The sequence below is a fragment of the Peromyscus maniculatus genome, chromosome X (assembly GCF_049852395.1).
Source record: "Peromyscus maniculatus bairdii isolate BWxNUB_F1_BW_parent chromosome X, HU_Pman_BW_mat_3.1, whole genome shotgun sequence".
NCBI classification, from domain to species: Eukaryota; Metazoa; Chordata; class Mammalia; order Rodentia; family Cricetidae; genus Peromyscus; species Peromyscus maniculatus.
The window spans coordinates 18,829,037-18,850,913 of NC_134875.1; the positions used below are offsets into that span (position 1 = coordinate 18,829,037).

Genomic DNA, 21,877 nt, shown 5'->3' on the forward strand with positions numbered 1-21,877 from the left:
TAGATGCCACATACTGTTTCTTCCATTCACCACTTGATGGATCATGAATAGTTCTGTGTTGAAAAATCAAATTTGTATAGACATGTTTGCATTTCTTGAACTCCTGGATTCTCCAGTCTTCACCTCCCAAGTCCTGGGATTATTGGTATGCACCACCATGTTTCCTTGGCTTTCATCTTGTTTCTCCTTGTGGTGCTGAGACCTCACAGACACTGTAATACCAGCCAAATCACATCTCTCTGTTTAACCTTACAAGAACTATAAGACTATTTTCCAAACTGACTGCATCAATGTATTCTCCTACCAGCAGTGAAGGAGAGTTCCTTTTTCCACAATGTGATATTTGCTGTTCTCTCTCTCTCTCTCTCTCTCTCTCTCTCTCTCTCTCTCTCTCTCTCTCTCTCTCTCTCTCTCTCTCTCTCTCTCCTCCGTGTGTGTTCCATGAATATATGTATGCATTTTTGCATGTAGGGGCACATGTGTATGGAGGCTCAAGGTTGATATCGTGATTCTTTTTATTGATTATTCATTTGCTTCATATACAGAGGCAAAATTTCTCAATCAAACCCAGAGCTCACCAGCCTGGCTAGTCTCATTAGCCAATTTGGTCTAGAGATCAATTATCTATCTCTACCTTCTGAGGCTAGAATTACAGAAGGGCCACCATACCTACCCAGCATTTACATGGGTTCAGGGGATCCAAACTCTGGACATCTTGCTTATACAGTAAATGCTTTAATTACCAATCCATCTTCCCAACCCAGTCTCCTTTTTTATTATAGCCAAATTAATTGGATATAAAGTAGTTTTTCATTGTGATATTGGTTTCATTTTCTTAATGAGTAATCATATTCGTCATCCTTCATTTGTTCATTGGCAATTTATATCTTCATTTTTATATATTTTATCTGTTTATGAACTTTATTTTTATCTGATAAACACATAAAAGTGATACATGTTTACAGGGTGCCATGGGATGTTTTGATACATGCATACACTGTCTAATATTTAAATAATATTAAACACACCTATGCATTCAGACATTTAGCATTTCTTTGTGGTGAAAACTTGTGAAATAATTTTCTCTATCTTTTTTGGATGCACTATATATTATTGTTACTATAGTCTCTTCTCTGTATACTAGAGCAGTTTGCTTCTCTCTGGTGTAACTTAGTACCCATGGGTCAAGCTTCCCCCCACCCTGACTCCATCACTCCCTCCAGTCAAATGCAATCATCATTCTACTGCCAACTTTCATGAAACCAGCTGTCTCAAATTCCATGTACAGGGGAGATCATGACACTTATTTTTCTGTGCCTGGTTTATTTTACTTAGCATAATTATCTCCAGTTCCATCTATGTTGTCATAAATGATGGTATTTTTGACAGCCTGAATAGTGTTCCTTTGTACACATGTACTGCACTGTCTTTATCTATTAATTGAATTATGGACACTTAGGTTGGTTCCATTTATGGGCTATTGTGGATAGTGTTGTGGTAAGCATGGGAGTCAAATATTTCTACAACATATTGATCTCATTTCCCTTGGGCAGATACTCAATAGTGTGTTTGATAGATCTTATTTATGACAGTTCCTATTTTTAATTTTTTGAGGAATCTCCATACTGCATAATACTATACATTTTACATAATATCTGGGCTAATTTATAGCCCATCAACAGTGTGCATGGACTCCTGTCTTTCCATATCCTTACAATCACTTTACATTTATTTATTTAGCCTTTTGGCAATAGGCATTCTGACTAGAGTGAACCTCACTGTGGTTTTGATTTGTCTTTCCCTGGTGATTGGTGATGTTTAGCATATTTTCTTATATTTGTTGGCCATTTGTGTGATCTTTTGAGAAATGTGTATTTCAATTTTTTAATCAAGTAATTTTTTGCTACTGACTTCTTGAGTTTTTTATTCTGGATATTAATCATTTGTCAGATGTATATTTTGGAAATATCTTCTCCCATTCTATAGATTATTCCCTATTCATGCTGTTGATTTTTTATTGTGTGCAAACTTTTCACTTTGAGATAAGCCTATTTCTCCCTTTGATACTTGTAAAAATTGCATTCATATATTTCATGCATGTGCACATGGGTATTACAACACATGTGTGAAGGCCAGAGGACTCTTCTTGTACCATCAAACTCAGGTTATTAGGATTGGTCACAAGTGTCACTACTAGTTGAGTAATCTCACCTGCCCCCACTTCTTTTGGCTATTTTTGCACTTTATTCCACCCCTCCGTGTTTTTCTAGTAGACTCAGAGCTCCAGATCTTACATTTATGTCTGGGATCAACTGTGAGTTGATCTTTGTAGCTGGGAAAAGACGAAGGGTCTAGTTTCACTCTACTACACATGGATGCCCATCTCTTCCAGCATCATTTATTAAGACTGGCTTTTCACTGTGATTTGTTCTCAGTACTCTTGTCAAAAGGCAGTTGGCTGTAGATACATTGTTTTGCTCTAGGTTCTCTATGCATTTCCATTGGTATATGTTTCTGGGTTTTTATTAATGAAGATTCTACACTGTTTGCTCATGGCAACATTGTAGTGTGTTTTGAAATAAAACAGTATAATGCCATGTTTTTTTTTTCTCAAGACTGCTGTGGCATTTCCTTTTTGTTGTTGTTCTATCCAGATTGTAGATTATTTTTCTAATTCTATGAAAAATATCACTGGGATTTTGATAAAGATTATAATGAATCTGGATTTCTTTGGGTGGTATAGGCACTTTATTAAATAAGTAATTAGTATTAATTAAATAAAACTATTATTATTGTATATATATATATATGTTATATAAATGTGAGTAAAGATATACCCATACCATGATGCATGTGTGGGAGTTAGAGGACAACTTTTGGAAGCTAATTCTTTCTTTCTACCCTGGAGTCCTGGGATCAAACTCAGGCTGTCAAGTTTGCACAGCAAAAGCCTTTACCCACTGGGACAGCTCATCAGCCCTTTGCATTTTAATCATAAATAACGACTTCCTGTTCCTTGTGTTGTCATTTTCTTTCAGCAGTGTTTCATGACACTCGCTGTAGGCATCTTTGACCTTGGAATTTATTCCTAGATATTTCATTTTTTGATAGCTGATGTAATTGAGATTCCTTTCTTGGTTTCTATTTCAAATCATTCAGTATCAGTGCCCAGCAATGCCATTTGGTTTTCTTTCTGTCTTGCAACTTCACTAAATTTGTTTATTAGTTCTAGTATATCTTGTTTGAGTCTTGAGATTTTCTGTGCCCAATCATGCCACTTACAAACACTAACAATCTACTTCCCTCTTTTCTTGTTTAGGCAAGCTTCCTTTCTATCTTCTTCCTGATTGCTTTGGCTAGGATTTCTTGTACTAAAGTCAAATAAAAGTGGTGAAAGTGAGCATCCTTGTTTTGTTTCAGATCCTAGAGAAATAAGAATCCAGCTTTTCCCTATTCAGTATAATGTTAGCTTTTTGGACAGATATATAGCCTTTATTATGTTGAGGTACTTTCCCTCTGTAGCTACTTTGTTCCAGTAGTTTTATTATGAAGGCATGTTGAATTTTATTCAACGTTTTCTTCTTCATCTAATGAAGCAATCATTTGGTTTTTGCCCTTCATTATGCTGATATGCTGATACTATGTCTATTAATTGGTGACAAATTTCACTTGATCATGGTGAACAATCTTTTGAATGTGCTGTTGGATCAAGTTTCTATATTTTGTTGAGGCTTTTTACATCTGTGATAATCATGGATACTGGTCTGTAGTTTTACAAGCATGATGCTGGCCTTGTAAAATCTACTTTGAATAATTTCCACCTCTTTTATGTTTTGGAACAATTTAAGAAGGACTGATATTTGTTCTCCTTGCAAAAGTAGAATTTAACAGTGAATCCAACTAATCCTGGGCTTTCCTTAGATGGAAGACTTATTCCTTATTCAATGTCATTACTTTATTGGTCTGTTCAGGTTTTCTATTTCTTCGTGTTTTAATCTTGGTAAGGTATATGCCTGAGAATTTGTCCATTTCTTCTGTATAGCTTGATACTGTATAATAATCATCTCCAAAGACCTTTGTGTATTCTTATGATGTCAGCTGTCTTAACAAAGAAATGAAAATTGCTTTTTAGTGTGTTTTTTTTCTGTGTACAAGAATTTTCAGCATGTTGTGTCTTCATTTTTATTTGTTTCAAAAAAGTTTTAATGTCTGTTTTTTAATCTTTCCTTGATCCACTGGTTATTCAAGACTAAGTTGCTTAATTTACATGTATTTGTGTAGTTTCCAAAGTTTTTCTTGTTACAGGTATATTTTTTTAATGCATCATGTTGAGTTTGTTTTGTAGCCTGCTGCTTGATGTATCCTGGAGAATGTTTTGTATGGTGCTGAGAAGAATACGTATTCTGCAGCTGATGCTTGGAATGTTTTGTAGATGCCTCGAGGTCCGTTTGGTCTAGCATGCAATTTAATTCTAATGTTCCTTTGTTGCATTTGTCTACTGTTTCTGAAGGAGGGGTGTCAGAGTCTCCAGCTATTACTGTGTTGGAGTTTGTCTCTTCAGGTTTATTGATATTTGTTTTACATACTTACTTGTTTTATGTATTGAGTACATAGAATTGTTTTTCTGAATTGACCCCTTTATCATTATTTTGTGTCTTCTTACTGATTCAGATTTAGAGTCTATTGTATGTAGTGTAAGTGTGAATGTTCCTGCTTTCTTTTGGACTCCATTTGTATGGAACATCTTTGTGACAGAATTGTACTCTATAACCCAGGCTAACTTCAAACTCATGACAATCTTCCTGCCTCCTTTTCCTAAGTGTTGGGATTATAGATACAAGTCACCTTCTAGCCCCCTTCACTTTTAGGTTTATGTCATGGAGTTTCTTCTATATAACTTACTTGGGCCCCCCTTTTGTTAATCCATTCAGTTCTATTTACTTTCAGGTAATTGTCAATAGCAGGGTTGGACTGCAACCATTTGTGACTTGTTTTCAAGTTCAATTGGAGCTTCCTCTTGCCTTACTGTTTTGTAATCTTCCTTTGCAGTTAAGTATGCAATTTATTGGTATGTTTTCATTCCCTTCTTAGTTTTTCTTTGTCTACTATAAAGAAGTTTTTGTGGTTACCTTGAATGTTACAAAAACCTATTTTGATAAGAAGTTATTTTAAAATGATAGCAATCAAAATGACCATAAAAATGAAAATAGAAACACCAAAGAATCAGAAAATATACTGATAAAAAGTGCATACCTGTGTTCCATTCTTCCACATAATTTGAATTTTAATGTCTTATTTTATAGTTTTTCTATTTTATATCTCATAATTCATTAATGTATTAATTTTTAAATTTTGTTTTAGTCTACAATGGTTATGATATTAGAGAATTTTGAATTTATATAGTTATTGTTTTTTTCTCTTTTTTGTTGGTAATGAAGATTGAATCTTGGACCTTATGCATGATACACAAACACTGGACCACTAACCTATATTCTTATTTTGAGACAAGATCTCACTGAGTTGCTCAGGCTGGCTCACCATGTAGCCCAGACAGGTCCTGGATTTTGTGATCCTTTTGCACAACTGGCTTGGTCCACAATTAATATTTTATTTATTTATATATTTATATTTTCTTAGCATGTGCATTTTTATACTTTTTATGTGTCACTTAAAATAAATTTAATAAATAATTATAAAACACCATCCAAACAACAACAAAGTGACATGGGAAGGAGGAAATGGGAATTGTACAGCCGCCATTTATCTGTAGTGATACCTCTCCATAGAGCTGCTAGCTGTCTCCAGTAGTCATTTTATTCAGTCTTAGTGCTACTTTCTGGTGTCAGTTCTCAATAGCTCTGGGCTTTATCCTTGGTCTTTGAATTTTACCCATTGAATCACTTTTTCTGTGAAATTTATTCTATGTTTGCAGCTGAGTCATTTTTTTAGTCTGATTTCTGCCATAATTATTTGGGAGCACAAACATCTTCATTTTGTGAGAGCTTTGGTACACTTAGTTTAAGCCAGAGGTGCTTAGACCAGTATAGACCTCTTACAAATTTTGTGGATTATATACACCTTAATGGGAATTTACTCCATAAAATAAAAACTCCAACCATAAACTTTTTTTTTTAATACCAAGCCCTTTCTATTTGGGGATCCCTGTGAAACTGTTAAATAACATGTTAAGAGTAGCCAAGGGAGGAGGAGTCCTTTTCTTCACTGGTATAGCCACTGGTGAGTTGCTTATACTCCAGTAAATGACCCCTAGCCATGCAAGTGATTCTAAAGAAACTCAGTGGATCACACACACACAGAAAACATGAAAGTAGGAGAAAAACTAGTTGGGAAGAAGGAGAGGGTCAATGGAAGCAGGAAGAGGGTAAGAGAAGGTAAAGGGATTGGATATGATCGCTATATACATGTAGAAAATTATCAAAAACAATAATAAACAAAATCCAGTGTGCATACCCACATTTAAATATACACTAGTTTTATTAATTCTTTAAGGATTTCATATAGGCATGCAATGTGTTTTGGTCACATTCACCCTACATTCCTTTCATAAACTCCTCCCAGATCCACCCTTGACCACCACCCCCAACTTCATCTCCCCCTTTATTTAAATGGCCCATCTGTGCTGCCCATTCCCTCTACTTCCATTAGAGCATGGTCAACCAACCGGAGGCCACACTCTTAAAGAAGTGTGACTATCTCTTCCCCAGAGCGATGAGCTGTGCATAGCTCCTCAGCTAGGGGCGGGGGCTTAATACTGAGCTTACCGCCCACTCTTGAACTGTTTTTTGCTTGCTGTTTGTTTGTGCACTGACGCCATTTCCTAATGTAAGAATCTTTTCATTTCGGGGCTGGAGGGATGGCCCAGGATGTAAGAGTACTGCTGGCTGCTCTTGCAGAGGACCCAGGCTTGTTTTCTAGCACCTACATGGTGGCTCACAACCATCTGTAACTCCAGTCCCGAGCAGATCCTATACCTCCCCTGGCCTCCATGGGTGCCAGGCATGTGTGTGCTACACAGATGTACCTGCAGGCAAGACACCAATAGACCTAAAATCAATGGTTGTTTAAAATTGTAAATAGTCATTTAACTTCTAGAGAGACAAAGAATGTTCATTCCAGGAAATCGTGCCTCCTTTAGAACACCTCAAAATTCTTCTTTAAAATGGAAAAAAATCCTCTTTAGCACCCTCTCTTTGTTTGCAGGTTATGTAGTTATGAGAAACCAGTTGACAGTTTATGTGGTTTGCCTGGAAATCTTTGATTCATCAACTCATTCAACATTTTCTGTATTACTATAGGTGACAGTTTTGTGAAACTTTCTACCATTGTGTAAAAAAGGGCCCCCCTTTCTCTATCTTCCAAAAATACATCCAAAAACTTAGTTTCTGCTAAGGTCCTTTGGATAGTCTCCTTGAGGAGGGCAGGAATAATTTTAGAGACTTCTGTGGTCACGTGTTTTGGCATTTGGAATGGGATGACTCACATGTTGGGCTCAGCTGGGTCCATGAACTGGATCCTAAATACCAGCACTTCATGTGGCTTGGGATTTTAATAGTGTGATGGCTGTGTTGAGAGAGGAACTAAGGATAGATTGACAAGAGAGATAATGTTACAGAAGAAACTGGGTGGATGGAATCCCAGGTGATTTTTTGATACAGCCTCAAAAGTCCAAAAGAATTGCTTCTATTGCGTTTCATTTGTTAAATAGAGAGTCAGCAAAGCCAGTCCAGATTCAAAGAAAAAGGAAACTGGCTTTATCTTCTGATGGTTCTAATTGCATTGCAGAAGAACATGTAAGACAGGATATATTGTTGGGATGATTTTATTTAGAAAAATACAATATTGCATACTATTATTAGATGATGTGGGGAATTTTCTGAAAATTTTTATCAATAGTTTCTGGACAATAAGTGCCTCAGAGGTAGTGATTTGAGTTATTGCAGTTCAAGTTGTTAGTTGTTTAAGGAATCCTATCAAGCAAAAATCACCAGGGACTTAGCTGTGATCAAATGAAAATGAGGTTTGTTTAGCTATGTGCAGCAAGAAAGTTGTATCTGAAAAACTGTTGGGTACTTTAGTAAATAGGAATTGGGAGATATATTTGCATGTTTTCATTTCCATAGTAAAATACTTGAATCTGGGCAACTTTATCAGGCTCATAGTTCTGGATGGCCCATGGCCATGGCAATGACATTATCCTGGCTTTGGTGAGGAAGTCAGGGAAGCTCACATAACCATGGCAGGAGCATGGCAAGGAGAAATCATGCCACCAGATAAGGAGCTAAAAAGGCTGGGACATGACCTTGCCTTGTTCTCTCTCTCCCTCCCTCTCCCTCTCCGTCTCTCTCCATCTCTCTGTCTCTGTCTTTGTCTCTCTCTGTGTATGATGTGTATGTACATACATGTTCACGTGTATGCACACATGCATATTCACAGAGAGCTCAAAAGTCAATGTTCAATGTATTCTTTAATTACTTTCCACCTTATTTTGTTGAGACAAGCTCTAAACATGGAGCTCACCCATTTACTGAGGCCAGTGTGGCTTCAGGGATTGACCTGACTCAGGCCACAAGGGAATGAGGAAAGGACAGACACATGTACAGAAAAACTGAGGTCAGGTGGGCCGTGTGTGTCCTGATATAGTGGCACCAACTATACAACACCCCAGAACCTCAGCATGTTTACTAAGGAAAGCACAGGGGGAGGAGTCAGCTAGTCTCAGTAAGAGATCTCTACAGGGGAGCAGTCTCTGCTTGCAGTCATCAGAAGAAGGAAGCTAGAGTTGCTAGTGTTTACACACACTGACCAGTCATTCATAAACAGTCACACTTGCACACACTATCAACCTTCCCATGAACACCGGATAAAAACGTTACCATTCCTCTGAGCCTCACTCCAGGGGAAAGTTTTGCCACTCCCATGGGTCTGAGGCATTGGGGTACTTGACATGGTATGTTCACTTGGTTTTCTCGGCACCCCACACTCACACCTATTCAGTTAGCCTAGCTGGTCAGCAGCTCCCAGTGTCCTCTTTTCTCTGCCTTCCAAGCACTGGGATGGCAGATGTCTGTAGCCCATGGGTGCTAGGGATCCCAATTCAGGTCCTCACGCTTGAACAGCAGACACTTTGCTGACTGAACCATCTTTCCAGCACCCTTGCCTTGCTCTTTTTATTCAAATTTACATCTTATTTAACTTTTAAACTTTAATAGTATTTTTATTCATTATTTGATGATTTCATACACATATGCAAGGTTTTTTTTGAGACAAGGTCTCATTGTGTAGCTCCAGCTGGCCTAGAATTTACTATGTAGAGCAGGCTGGCCTTGAACTCTCAAAGATCTGCGGGCCTCTGCCTCCCTAGTGCTGGTATTAAAGGTGTGCACTACAATGCCCAGCTCTACAGTGTATTTTGGTCATATTATACCCCGTTCCTCTTTCTTGGTCCTCTCTCATTCCCTCTGGGACACCTCTTCCCCCCACTTCTATGTCTTTGGTTTTTCATAATCCATTGAGTTTAATTAGGATCTTGTGCATGCACAAGGACATAGAGCTGTTTACTGCATCGCATCGTGATCAACATCCCAGTGACTACTTACATGAAGAAATATGCCTGTCCCTCCTCCAGAAGCCATTAATTGTCAATAGCCTCTCAGCTAGGGGTGGGACCTTATGAGCTCCTCCCCAATCCATACTGGAGTATTGACTGGCTTGATCCTGAGCAGGATTTGTACAGGCAACCACAACTGCTGTTAGCTCATGAATGCAATGGCCCTGTCATGTCCAAATTTTTTAAAATCACATTTATTTATTTATTTGTGTGGCAGTGGGTGGAGGGGGAGGCAGGGGACACACATGCCACAGAGTGTACGGAGGTCAGAGGACAACTTGCTGGAGTAGAGTCTCTCCTTCATGATGTAGGTTCCAGGGATCACATTTGGATTGTCATGCCTTGTGCAAGTGCCTTTACTCACTGAGTCACCTTACTGGTCCAGGGGTTCTTGTGTTGTTTCAAGACAAGGTCTCACAGGCTCAGACCAGCCCGGAACTCAGTATGCAGGAAGGAATACCCTTGAGTTCCTGATCCTCTGCTTTTATGCTTTCTGAGTGATGAGGCACCTCACTATTACTAGTGAGTATTTTTTTTTGCTTCCCTGTACTTATTACTAAAGCTTTTTTTCAGTTTGAAGAGTGTACTTTAGCGTTTCTTGCAGGTCTAGTGAAGATGTGTTTCTTGTATGGTTTTGCTATGTGCGATTGACTTTATTTCTTGATATATATGTTTATAACATCTTCCATAAGTGATGGAGGGGTACTGCTGCTCTTTGTTTTTATATGTGGATATAAATTTATGTCTGGATTTACTTGCTTTAAGCCTGAAGGTCATTGCTTAGTATTTCCTAAGGTGGGTTTCCTAGAGAGGGATTCTTTAAGTTTGTGTGTGGAAATGCTTCAATTTTCAATGGTAATTTGGGTGGCTGTGGAAGTCTGGCTTGGTGATTTTGTTTCTTTTAGTGCTTTGAGAATGTCAGGCCACTGTCCTCTGGCCCCTATCATTCTGCTGTGAAATCAGCTTTTAATATTATCCAGGTTCCCAAGTCCACAGTGAGTTGTCTGTCTCTTGTTGCTTTCAAGATTTGTAGCTGTGTTTCTCAGTATTTCCTCTGTAATTTGTCTGAGTGTTGATCTTTTTGCTTTTATACTGCTTGGAATTCAATGAGCTTCTTAGATGTGGAGATTAATAGTTTCCTAAATGTTGAGGCGCTATCAGTCATTATTTCTTTTTGTTACTTCCATACTTTAAAAAGATGTCAAATATTTTCCCCAAGTTATGTTTGTTTATCTTTATTCTCTTTTCCTGGTTGTAGGTACTGTCTCTGTGTCTTGGCAGCTGCTCCCAAATAGCTGACACAGAGACTTAATATTAATTGTAAGTGCTTGGCCAATAGCTCAGGCTGGTTACTAGCTAACTCTTACATTTTTCTTATCTACACTGTGCCATGTGGCTGTACCTTCTTTCAATATGATCCGTTCATCTTGCTTTCCTCTGTGAGTCTCCTCCCTTCTTCTTCCCAGCATCCTCTGTGTCTGGCTGTCCTGCCTATACCTCCTGCCCAGTTCTTTTATTAAACCAATCAGAAGGCACTTTGGGAAAGACACATCTTCACAGTGTACAAAAAGATTATTCCATAACACCTGGTTACATAATTTCTCTTACTCTGTCTTTGAGCTCTCTTTTGTCTGTTTAGATCTGTTGAGCCTTTCTAATGACTTATTAAATCAGTTATTAGCCGGGCGTTGGTGGCGCACGCCTTTAATCCCAGCACTCGGGAGGCAGAGCCAGGCGGATCACTGTGAGTTTGAGGCCAGCCTGGGCTACCAAGTGAGTCCCAGGAAAGGCACAAAGCTACACAGAGAAACCCTGTCTCGAAAAACAAAACAAAACAAAACAAAACAAAACAAAACAAAACAAAAAAACAGCAACAAAAAAAAATCAGTTATTTTACTTCATAGTTCCAAAACTTTGATTTGGCTCTTTTCCACTGTTTTAAGTGTATTTCTTTTGTTCTTTGAACACAATTATGGCAGAGACTCTGAAGATTGAGTTAAACCTAACATTTTGTTGCTTCCATGAATAATCTGTATCGTGTGTTATCACCCCAGGTCTTAACTTATTTTTTTTATTATTATATTTTTGCATGTACACATTTTTGGTTGAAAGGTACAAGTTCTAGCTTTTACCACCATTGATTCTCACCACACTGTCTTTTCTATGAAGCTTGTTTGGCCATTCTTTGCTTATTTGTTTGTTTTGTAACTTGATCACACTGTTTTATTGAAATCCGTATACACATAGCATACAACTTCTGATGTTACTTTTTAAAGGACCTGAGTACATTTTTATCCTGGATTTACTAACATTAGTGGAACTCTTTTTTTTAACACCTCCCCCACACACCTATCTCACTGTTAAGACCAGTTTAACACTATACCCAGATGTTAGGTTCCATTTATTTCTACCTAACTGTCTCTATTTTTTTTGGATGATTTCTTGGGGCATAAACCATTCTACTATCTAAACCATCAGTTCTCAACCTGTGGGTTGCAACCACCACAGGGGTCACATATCAGATATCCTGTATATCAGATATTTACATTAGGATTCAAAACAGTAGCAAAATTAGTTATGAAGTAGATTTATGGTTGGGGGTCACCACAACATGAGAACTGTATTAAAGGGTTGCAGCATTAGGAAGACTGAGAACCACTGATCTAAGCTAATACAGTTCAAGCAGAGGCCATTTTTGATACCAGATTTAGAGGCTTGCCCTGGCTCCCCTTAGCACTTTGTAGTGGCTTCTTTCCCTGTTTTCTCTGATGACTTAGCTGGCCTATGGATCCAAGGATGCTACCCTTTTTTAAGAGAGACCACCAGCCTCCTTTTATTGGCTTGCTATCAAAATCTCTGCTGTTTTGGGGAGAGAACTTAAACTTGAGATTATCCATAGTTGTCTTCAAATAATAAGTTCCTTTGGGGAGAGCTTCTTCTGAGCTCTCTATTCCTTGAAAAAAATCTGGGCATTATTGCTATGACCAATTGCTATGGAGGGGTGGTGGTCTCTGTTCTTTTCAACTTGTCATTTCTAGCATGGTACCCTGGTCCGTCAAGTGATCCTGGGTAAAGGTGATGGGGCTCCAATATTATCAGCCTTCTAATCTTTTTTTATTTTATTTTTTCATTTTTTATTAAGAGATTTTCTATTCAGTTTACATACCAACCACAGATTCCCCCTCCTCCCTCCTCCTGCCCCCCAGCCTTCCCCCCAACCCACCCTCCATTCCTACTTCCTCCAAGGCAAGGTCCCCCTGGGGAGTCAGCAGAACCTGGTACATTCATCTGAGGCAGGTCCAAGCCCCTCCCCCTGCATCAAGGCTGTGCAAGGTGTCCCACCATAGGTAGTGGACTCCAAAAAGCCTGCTCATGCACTAGGGATGGGTCCCGATCCCACTGCTTAGGGGCTCCCTAAACAGTTCAAGCTAAACAACTGTCTTACTTATCCAGAGGGTCTAGTTCAGTACCATGGGGGCTCCTCAGCTATTGGTCCACAGTTCATGGGTTTCCACTAGTTTCAGCCTTCTAATCTTAGGATATAACCTCCACTTTAGGTGTGAGGGCTAGAGGAAGGGAGTGTCCTACTTCTCAGCCTCACTTACTTGGAATTTAGTCCTTCTTGCTCAGGGCTAAAGAGGATGTGATATGCTGGTGGCGTGCCCATTTTGGTAAATGTATCTCTTGACCAGGTACTGAGGGATTTGGACATTTTTTGTTTGGAGGCATTTTCATGGACTGAGTTGTGAAGAAAAGAGAGGAGTACAGCAGACTGGCTCAGAAGCCACTGACCCTCCCTTCTCTTCATAATTTTGCTACATCTTCATGAACAAATGTTTCTCTGTTCCATGCCATTATAACAATTTCTAGAGACTCTGAATGGTTCTTGCATTAGTTATGATTTACTGGAGAGAGAGGACAATGAACACCTCTTTCCTCCATCCTGAAAGTAGAACTTGCTACCACCACTTTCTTGTCTTATGTATGTATGTATGTATGTATGTATGTATGTATGTATGTAGTATGTATTTGTGTGTATCAAAAAGAAGGGGGAGGAGAAGGGAGAGCACCTGTACCAGCCAAGGGTGTTGGATGGCTCAGAGCTCAGTTACAGGCATTTTCTGGACACTCAGCTTATTAGCTGGGTGCTGGGATCTGAACAATGGGACTCATGATTCCATAGCAAGCAATGTCAACCACTGAGCTCTCTCTTCAGCCCCACCATTCACTCTTTCAGTCTGTATGTGCCCTTGCCTGATCTGATCCTAATTGTTTTTCTTACCACTTTTTTGTTGTCCCAACTAGAAGCTGCATTGCAGGATAAGATTCACTTAATTGTAAATGTCAGTTGCCTTTCTTGAGGATTAAATGAAACAGTGTACACAAAGTAGACAGCATATAGCATGAGGGACCTGATAAGTGTATAAGCTTTATACATCTTCTACCTTTTTAATGAAGGGAATCTTATAAGAGCCCTTTAATCATTATGATTTCAAATGTGTTACATGGTTATTTTAAAGGTTCTTTGTGATTTTAAGAACTGGAAGACCATATTGGTCTTGATTAATGGTGCTTTTGTAGGAGGAACTTTATGATAGAAGACTCACTGGAGTCTTCAAAGAACTAAATTCCTGTCTTCTGACTTATTTACATGACCAGGGTGAGATTCCATTAACATGCTTGAGGTTTCCCTGAGTTGTGCTTTGCATATAATCTCTGCTACGTTGTGTGCATCTCTTGATTACTCAGGACATATGAGATGCAAAGCACAGTTGAATGAAATTCACAGAAAATGCAGATGAAAGCCTTGCTTTCGTGAGGGCTTCTGCTGAAATATGGACATTAGTGGATTTCTCTTTGCCTTCTCAAGTTGTCATGCTCAGGTGAACTTCTCCCTTTGGGTCTGTAGGTGGCAATATCAAACCAGAAATGCTCACATGCAACTGTTGGCCGCAAGAATGCATTCAGCTTTCAAATTGGATGATTACATACAGATGCCTGTTTAAAAGTGTTGTGAAGTGTTGCCTGAATTTGAATATGTAATCAGACACCAGCTTTGCTCGGTCCCCATATTTACATATATTTGAATGGCTGCCTCTGTCTTCTGTGATCCACTGGGTGAGGTCTTCTGGGAGTTCCCCTCTCTCTCCCCTGCTGACTTGCTAAGATACCTTTCTGGCCCTTCTTGGGAATAACTGCTCCTTACAGAAATACCCACTTCTTCCCCATGCTTTAGTATAGCACCTGTCTGTCCTTTTTACGAGGGAGAGGGTTAAAAGAAAGAGCCAAGCGAGGAGAAAGGACGCACTAACCCAGATCTGGAGCTCCTTTCCACTGCCGCTATGTGACCGCCACAGACACTCCGTATACTTTTCTCCTTGGTAACTTTCCTCTCCCTTTGTTTACCAGGTTGCTAGCAATGATGCCTTTGAGAAAACCCCCGAAGAGCTAGCCATTTGCTCTGTGGACAAGGGAGACAGGAAACATTCTAAGCCTCAGTCGTGTTTTGTTTGTGTCTCTTAGGTGCTGAGACAACCTAGTCACACACAAAAAAGTAGTGGAGACAAAAGAGCAGACAAATCAGGTGTGGTGGTGGTATGTGCTTGTAATCCCAACATTTGGGAGGTAAAGGCAGGAGAATCCGGAACTGAAGCATGGCCTATGGGAGACTATATTTCCAAACAAACAGAAGCAGATAGTCCAATGCTAGGGACTAGAAAAAGGAGAAAGGGAAATAGGGATCGTTCAACCCAGAGGAAGCAGTGCCCCTGTGATTTTTCTACTGGCTAGAAGTCAAAATTTCCCATTCCTCATGCCAGGGCACCACAATTCCAAAGAAAGGCTGTTGGGGAGGAGATAGGATGGGGAGGAGGAATCTTTGAGCTTCCGCTAGGTTAGAGTTGTGTTTATTCAAGTTAAAAGTCTGAACAGGGATTCCATAGAAACAGTTTTTGACATTTCAATTGTGTGTGCGTGTATACATGTGTGTGTTTGTGTATGTGTGTGTACTTAGTATATAACAGCCCAAGTGTAGAGGTCAGAAAACAACTTTCAAGAGTTAGCTCTTCTTTCCTTTGTGGGCTTTAGGGATTGATCTCAGGTTAGTTGTAAGACTCTCACCCCAAGTACTTTTACCAACTGAGCTGCCTTGGTGGCCCTAAAAACATGGTATATGAATTAGTTAGGCTCTCTAGTGTTATTATGACACAGAATAATTCTCTCCATCCTTCCAGCCCAACCCAGAATATAACAAAGCCCCATCCACCATATTTTCTATGAAATAAATGTATATTGAATGTTAAACAGCATTTATAAACTCATTGAAAGCTGCTTCTGATGAATAATATTAGGCTTCAAAACCAAGCCTTGAGCTAGGTGTGGCAGTACACACTTGTCTTGTAATACCATCTGAGGCAACAAGATCAGGAGTTCAAAGCTACCCTTGGCTATATAGCCAAGGTCAGCCTGAGATACATGAGAGCTGTCTTAAATAGTCAAAAGGGGGCACTGGAGTGACAGCTCAGCACTTAAAAGCACTGACCGCTCTTGCTAAGGACCTGGGTTCAATTCCCAACACCCACATGTTGGTCCACAACCTTTTGTAACTTCAGTTCCATGGGATCCTGCACCATCTTCTGACCTCTGAATGCGCCAAGCATTCATATGGTACCCAAACATACATTCAAGCAAAACACCCATACACATAAAATAAAATAAGATTTTTTAAAAGCAAACAAGTCTTAAGACACTGCTATTTAAAAGTAAAAACCATTTCAAGCCAGATTCATCTTCAGTATAATGATTATACATTTGTGAATGCTATTTACATATAATATTAATTTACATATTAAACTTATTTGGCTAAGTAAAGCGTGTCTTTTAGAATCAATTCATCATGACAGGTGGTGTTTCTATAAAAACAATTTGGTTCATTTCATTAACAACATTTTCTTTTCTCTCCAATAATCTGTTTTAATCCAAGACAGGTGTGTCATGTTATTTTGAAAAAACAGTTAAATTGCTTTATAATATTTCCCAAGCCTAGGAATTAGAATACTTCATGGAAAATAATAGCACAGTGTCCATACGCCCATGCTATGAATTGCTGCAACTCTCCCAGCAATGAGAGCAGAATATGGAAGATTGGCAGTCATTTACTCATAGAAAGAAAACACAAAGCTTATTTACCAAACTGAAAAGAAATTAGGAAAGCTATTTTCTTCAGATTGCATGTCTGCTCAAATGCACTTTCTTAATTATATTTTGTAAGTGATGAATTTTTATGTCTCGTTAATCTTTTGGTTGGAAATTAAACATCAGTTGATTATCCATTAAGCTGCAAATCATGGGTACTAGGAAATTTTAAAGATAAGATTCTAGCCAGCCATGTGTCTTGAAAAGGTAGTAATAATGCATCTGCTGGCTAAAGTTGACAAAACCCCTTTCTGTAGAGAGGCAGGGTAGTGTTGTGGATAGACCCAAGGTTTGGCTTCAGACCTCCATATTAAGCCTGCCATGACCACTTACCAGCTGAAAACATTTCTAGGCCTCAGGTTTCTCAACTGTAAAATGGGACAAACACCTATACTGAAATGCTTAACATAAAATGGTAGCTTTACAAATCCCGTTAGTTTTGTTTAATCTGAGTAGTTTCATTAGGAAATAGGTTTTACCTGTTTTTTTTTAAGATTTATCTTACTTTTAATCATGTATATATGTGTGGGAATGTGCACATGTAAGTGAAGGTGCACATGGGATCCAGAAGAGAATGTCTGATCCCCTGGAGCTGAAATTATAGGCAGTCAAGTCTGATGTAGTCTGATGTAGGTGCTGGGACAGAACTCTGCTCTTTCTCCAGTTCCTGCTTTTATGTTTTATGGATGAGTTATTCAAGACTCAAGCTGTGTCCAGCACTTTCCCTCGGCTGCTTGTGGAAAATGGCTGTGAAATGGATATAATGGATAACACTGAGGATGTGATGTGAGTGTCCAGTCACAACTAGCCGCCCCTGAGGCAGCCACTGTCAGACCATTCCCCCTGACACACATACGACACTGCATGGCCAGAGCTGCTCTTGTGGTTGCTGAAATTGCATCCTTGACTGAACCCAGAAACTGGAGGAGAGAGGATTCATTTTTAATAGGGATCACCTGCAAGTTACTCCATTTCCAACCCACTTGTACTCGATCGCTGATAGTAAGTTTCTTTGGACACATTTCACAAGCTGTGGTAACACGGCAATTGGAGACCACTACACAAACTGTGTTCAAGAAAACAAATTTGGCCACTTTTTAGTCGAGAATCCTTATTTGGGGTGACAAGGAAGGTTGGTGAGGCCAGCAGGAGTCTCAAAAGTTAAGACTGCCTTGTCGGTACTTGGACATTCTTGAGCAGGAAGGCTGTGGGGCTAAAGCACTGGTTTTCAGGATGGTGAGTAGGGAGAGAAAGGGAGCCAGGGGAAACACTCAGCCCACTGAAGTGTGCTAGACGGGATATGGGACATGACGGAGGCTTCAACTTAGGTGGTTGTAGCAGGAATCTTAGGTCTTACTAATAAAATCAAACCTGAAGCCAGTTATTGGGGTGAATGCTGGAAGATCACAGAAGCAGAACAAGCCACAGCTACCTCACCTTGCCAATTCCTCAGCTGATCCTGTTTCCTCAGACTGGAAGCTTGTGAGTCCTTATCCAGAGTGAATCTCAGATGAACTGCTGTTAAAAGCCTAAAAGCTTAACCAGCCAAATGCTTCTAGTTTCTGATCTTCACGCCTTATATACCTTTCTGCTTTCTGCCATCACTCCCTGGGATTAAAGGCTCACTTCTTGGGATTAAAGGCATGAGTCACCATGCCTGGCTGTTTCCAATGTGGCCTTGAACTCACAGAGATCCAGAGGGGTTTCTGCCTCTGGAATGCTAGGATTAAAGGTGTGAGTGCCACCATTTTCTAGCCTCTGTATCTAGTGGCTGTCTGTTCTCTGACCCCAGATAAGTTTGTTAGGGTGTACAATATTTTGGGGGAACACAATACCACCATAGGTGGTAGCTGTAGGAGTGTACAAGAATAAAACCCCCAAGGAGATCTGGAACTGGCCAAATATGTATAGGTCACCAAGGGGGTTAAGTGGTCATGGGAGAAAGCAAAAGTTTCAAAATCAATTCTCAGGAAGTAAGTCCCTTTCTCTAATCTCCCTTTCCTTTTCTTTCCTCCCACCCTCTCTCCCTCTTCCTTCCTTCCATCTCTTTCTTTTCATCCCTCCCTCTCTCTTCCTCTCTTCTTTTTCTTTCTCTTTTCCTCCTTCCATCTTCCTTGTCCCTTTTCTTCCTTTTATTTCATTCTTTTTTTTAATTTCAAAGAAAGCTATTTTTAATAGCAGAGTATCAACAAATACTAAAATCAAATAACAATGGTTTGGATATAATATAAATATTTATAATATGTGTATAACATAAATGTAAATTATTTATTTTATAAAGTAATTTATTTACTTATCCATAAACTTGAATGTTATGTCATTCTTTTATACAGCATCTCATTCTTTATCCCACTCTGTCCTAGAAGTGACTATGTAGCTCAGACTGACTTCAATTCATGGAGATTCTCCTGTGTCCTGAGTGCTAGGACTCTAAGTGCTGCCACATCTAGTTCTCTATATTTTTAAGTGTATATTGAATGACCTTGAAGTCACAGCACTCATTGATAGAAACAATCTGGAAAGGTACTGAAAGACAGAGAAAGCAGTATCTGAGATACACATGTTTTTAGGGCTAGGCTCATGAAACATGCTTTTATTCCCACCAATATGCTGCCTATGGGGGTGTTGAGGTAGCCTGCAGAACTGCATTAAAATCCTAGCCAAAATGACTCTAGTTAGTCACACCAACACCCTGCTGCCTGCATACAGCTTTTGGTTCAGTGGAGTGAGAGGGAGGGTTTACTGGATGGTTAATCTTGGCATCAAACCAGCAAATAAGTAGAATGTTTGAAGTGACCAAGAAAACATACTCTTTTAACTTGAGGTTGAGGTCACTGATAGACTCTTCACCCTTTCACCTGGGTACAGCCTCCTTATAAGGGGGGCATTTTTGTTTTGTTCATTACTGCAGCACTCTCCCAGGACAGAGCCTGCTCCCCAGTAGATGCTCAATCAGGAAGTGTTGACTGAGTAAATAGCACCAGGAATTCCAAGTGTGGGCCACCACCATCTCCTCTGTGCTGGGCACAGAACTAATGGCGCTGGAGAGATGAATAATGGCTGATTTCATTGTGTAAAATATACTAACACATTAAGTCGATATTTGACATCAGATATTCAGCAGTATTGAAAGTATATCCATTTTTTTTAACTCTAGTGATGATCTAGAACGATTCATGGAAAACCAAGGTGCATCCAGCCCGGGTATCCTCATTTTAACAACAAGCCTCAGCAAACCATTCATGCGACTGGAAAAGTATGTTACTCTTTTGCAAGAGCTGGAGCGACATATGGAGGTAAGGGAAGAAAAGCTTCAGCAAGGTCCTTTGCCTACTGGTGTCCTCTGTGCTGCACAAAGCAGATGGTCTGCCTCCAAACTAGCTTTGCTAAGAATCTAGAAAATAGCTTGGTTTCAAATTCTACTTGATCTGATCTTCCCTCTTCCCCAAAGACCTCCTAGCATTCCTCTTTATGCAGTGAAAGAAGATCCCCATTCTTTCCTGCTCAACAGTTATCATTCTTCCTCCTATTCCCTCTCTCTTCCAGGCCTCAGCTCTGTTGCTTCCCTCAAGACAATGCACATTCATTGACTTAGGTTTTCTTTTGCCTTCTTGTCTATAGAGCGGTGATTCTCAACCTTCCTAAGGCTGCAGCCCTTTCATACAGTTCTTCATATTGTGCTGACCTCCAACCATAAAATTATTTCCTTACTACATCATAACTGTAATTTTGCCACTGTTACAAATTGTAATGTAAATATCTGATATTCTGGATAGCTGGTATGTGATCCTAAGGGAGTCTCAACCCACAGGTTGAAAACTGCTGCTGTATTTGATGGTTCAATGGCAATCAGACCTACAAATCTCTGTTGTTCTTGTGTTTTAACTAACATTACTATGATAGAAAAAGCAAACCAACATCAGGAAACATGGAGACCAACCAAAAAAGAAAAGAAATATAAAAAATGTTTGTTGCAGATAGGAACACTGTAGAAATTTGATTTTCTGACTCTGGCATTCCCTAAAGATTATAAATGGGTCCAATACTGCTGTATCACTGTGCATTAGTATATCTACATCAAAGTCCACTCACATTTTTGTTTATAAACTGAATTTTATGTGTAATGATTGTAGTGCAGCTACAGTCTTTTTTAAATACTAGGAATTGCAAAGAGGTCTGATAATTGAACATGGAGCACCCAGATCCCGTTGTGATTTTCAGAAGCAGTCACATTGCCTTGAGCTGTTCTTTCATGATCTTGCATGGGGTGTGGAGGCGTGGGTGGGAAAGACTGTGTTTACCCTAGTTGCTCTTCCTGTGTCTGGGGAAAGGTTTTGAGGTTTGAAAGGGGTTGATTATCTTTAAAGCAAAAGGTTCCATGCTGCGGTGCTTGTCAGCGTTTGTAAGGACCGAAAGCACCCTCTCTGAGTGAAAGCACATTCTCAGGGTATTTGAGCTGCCTCAAAGTTGGAGGCAATGGGGAGCTGGTGAGTAAAGGCTGCCAGAATGAAATTTCACTTGGGGCTCTGGAAGGTGTTGACCTCTGGATGCCTTTCCATATGCTAAGCCAGTTCACCAGATTGTTTCTTCCTTATCACAAAAACCCAGAAACTGTTCCTTCTCCGAGCTGCAGCACACTGCTGCAGTCGGAACTCAGTGAAGCTGGCAAGAAACCCCCAGGCCTAGGTGCTGCTCCTGCTGCCTCCCTCACCCGTTTCTAGCCCAGCCTCCACGTGATCACATTTGCTTTGACTTCCTTCTGATGCCGCCATCAGATGATACACTCCAGGATGCCAGCACCATCCAGATTTCTAATCACCTGTTAGGATAAGTTTTACCACGAAAGAATACACACTGACTCTATGTGAACAATCCTGCCTGTGGCATGAGTCAGACCTCTAATTGTTGTACCCTGTTTTCTACCCAACTGGATGAGCAGAACCAACTTTCTCATTTCTCCAGCTGAAATACCCCTAGGCAAGGTATGCCTGACAGGTCCATGTTCCTCACCATTAGGTGCACTACAGGATCAGTGATATCCCTCCAAGGAATTAT

General features: G+C 39.7%; 1 protein-coding gene across 8 annotated transcripts in view; it reads left to right on the forward strand.

Moving 5' to 3' along the window:
* Positions 1-21,877, forward strand: part of Arhgef6 (Rac/Cdc42 guanine nucleotide exchange factor 6) — a 123,461-nt gene that overhangs the window by 78,856 nt on the left and 22,728 nt on the right. For all 8 annotated transcript variants that reach the window (XM_006991970.4, XM_076562215.1, XM_076562216.1 and 5 more), the window contains one exon: positions 19,980-20,118. In XM_006991970.4, coding sequence (XP_006992032.2) covers positions 19,980-20,118 — 139 coding nt within the window. The remainder of the gene's footprint in view (positions 1-19,979; positions 20,119-21,877) is intronic.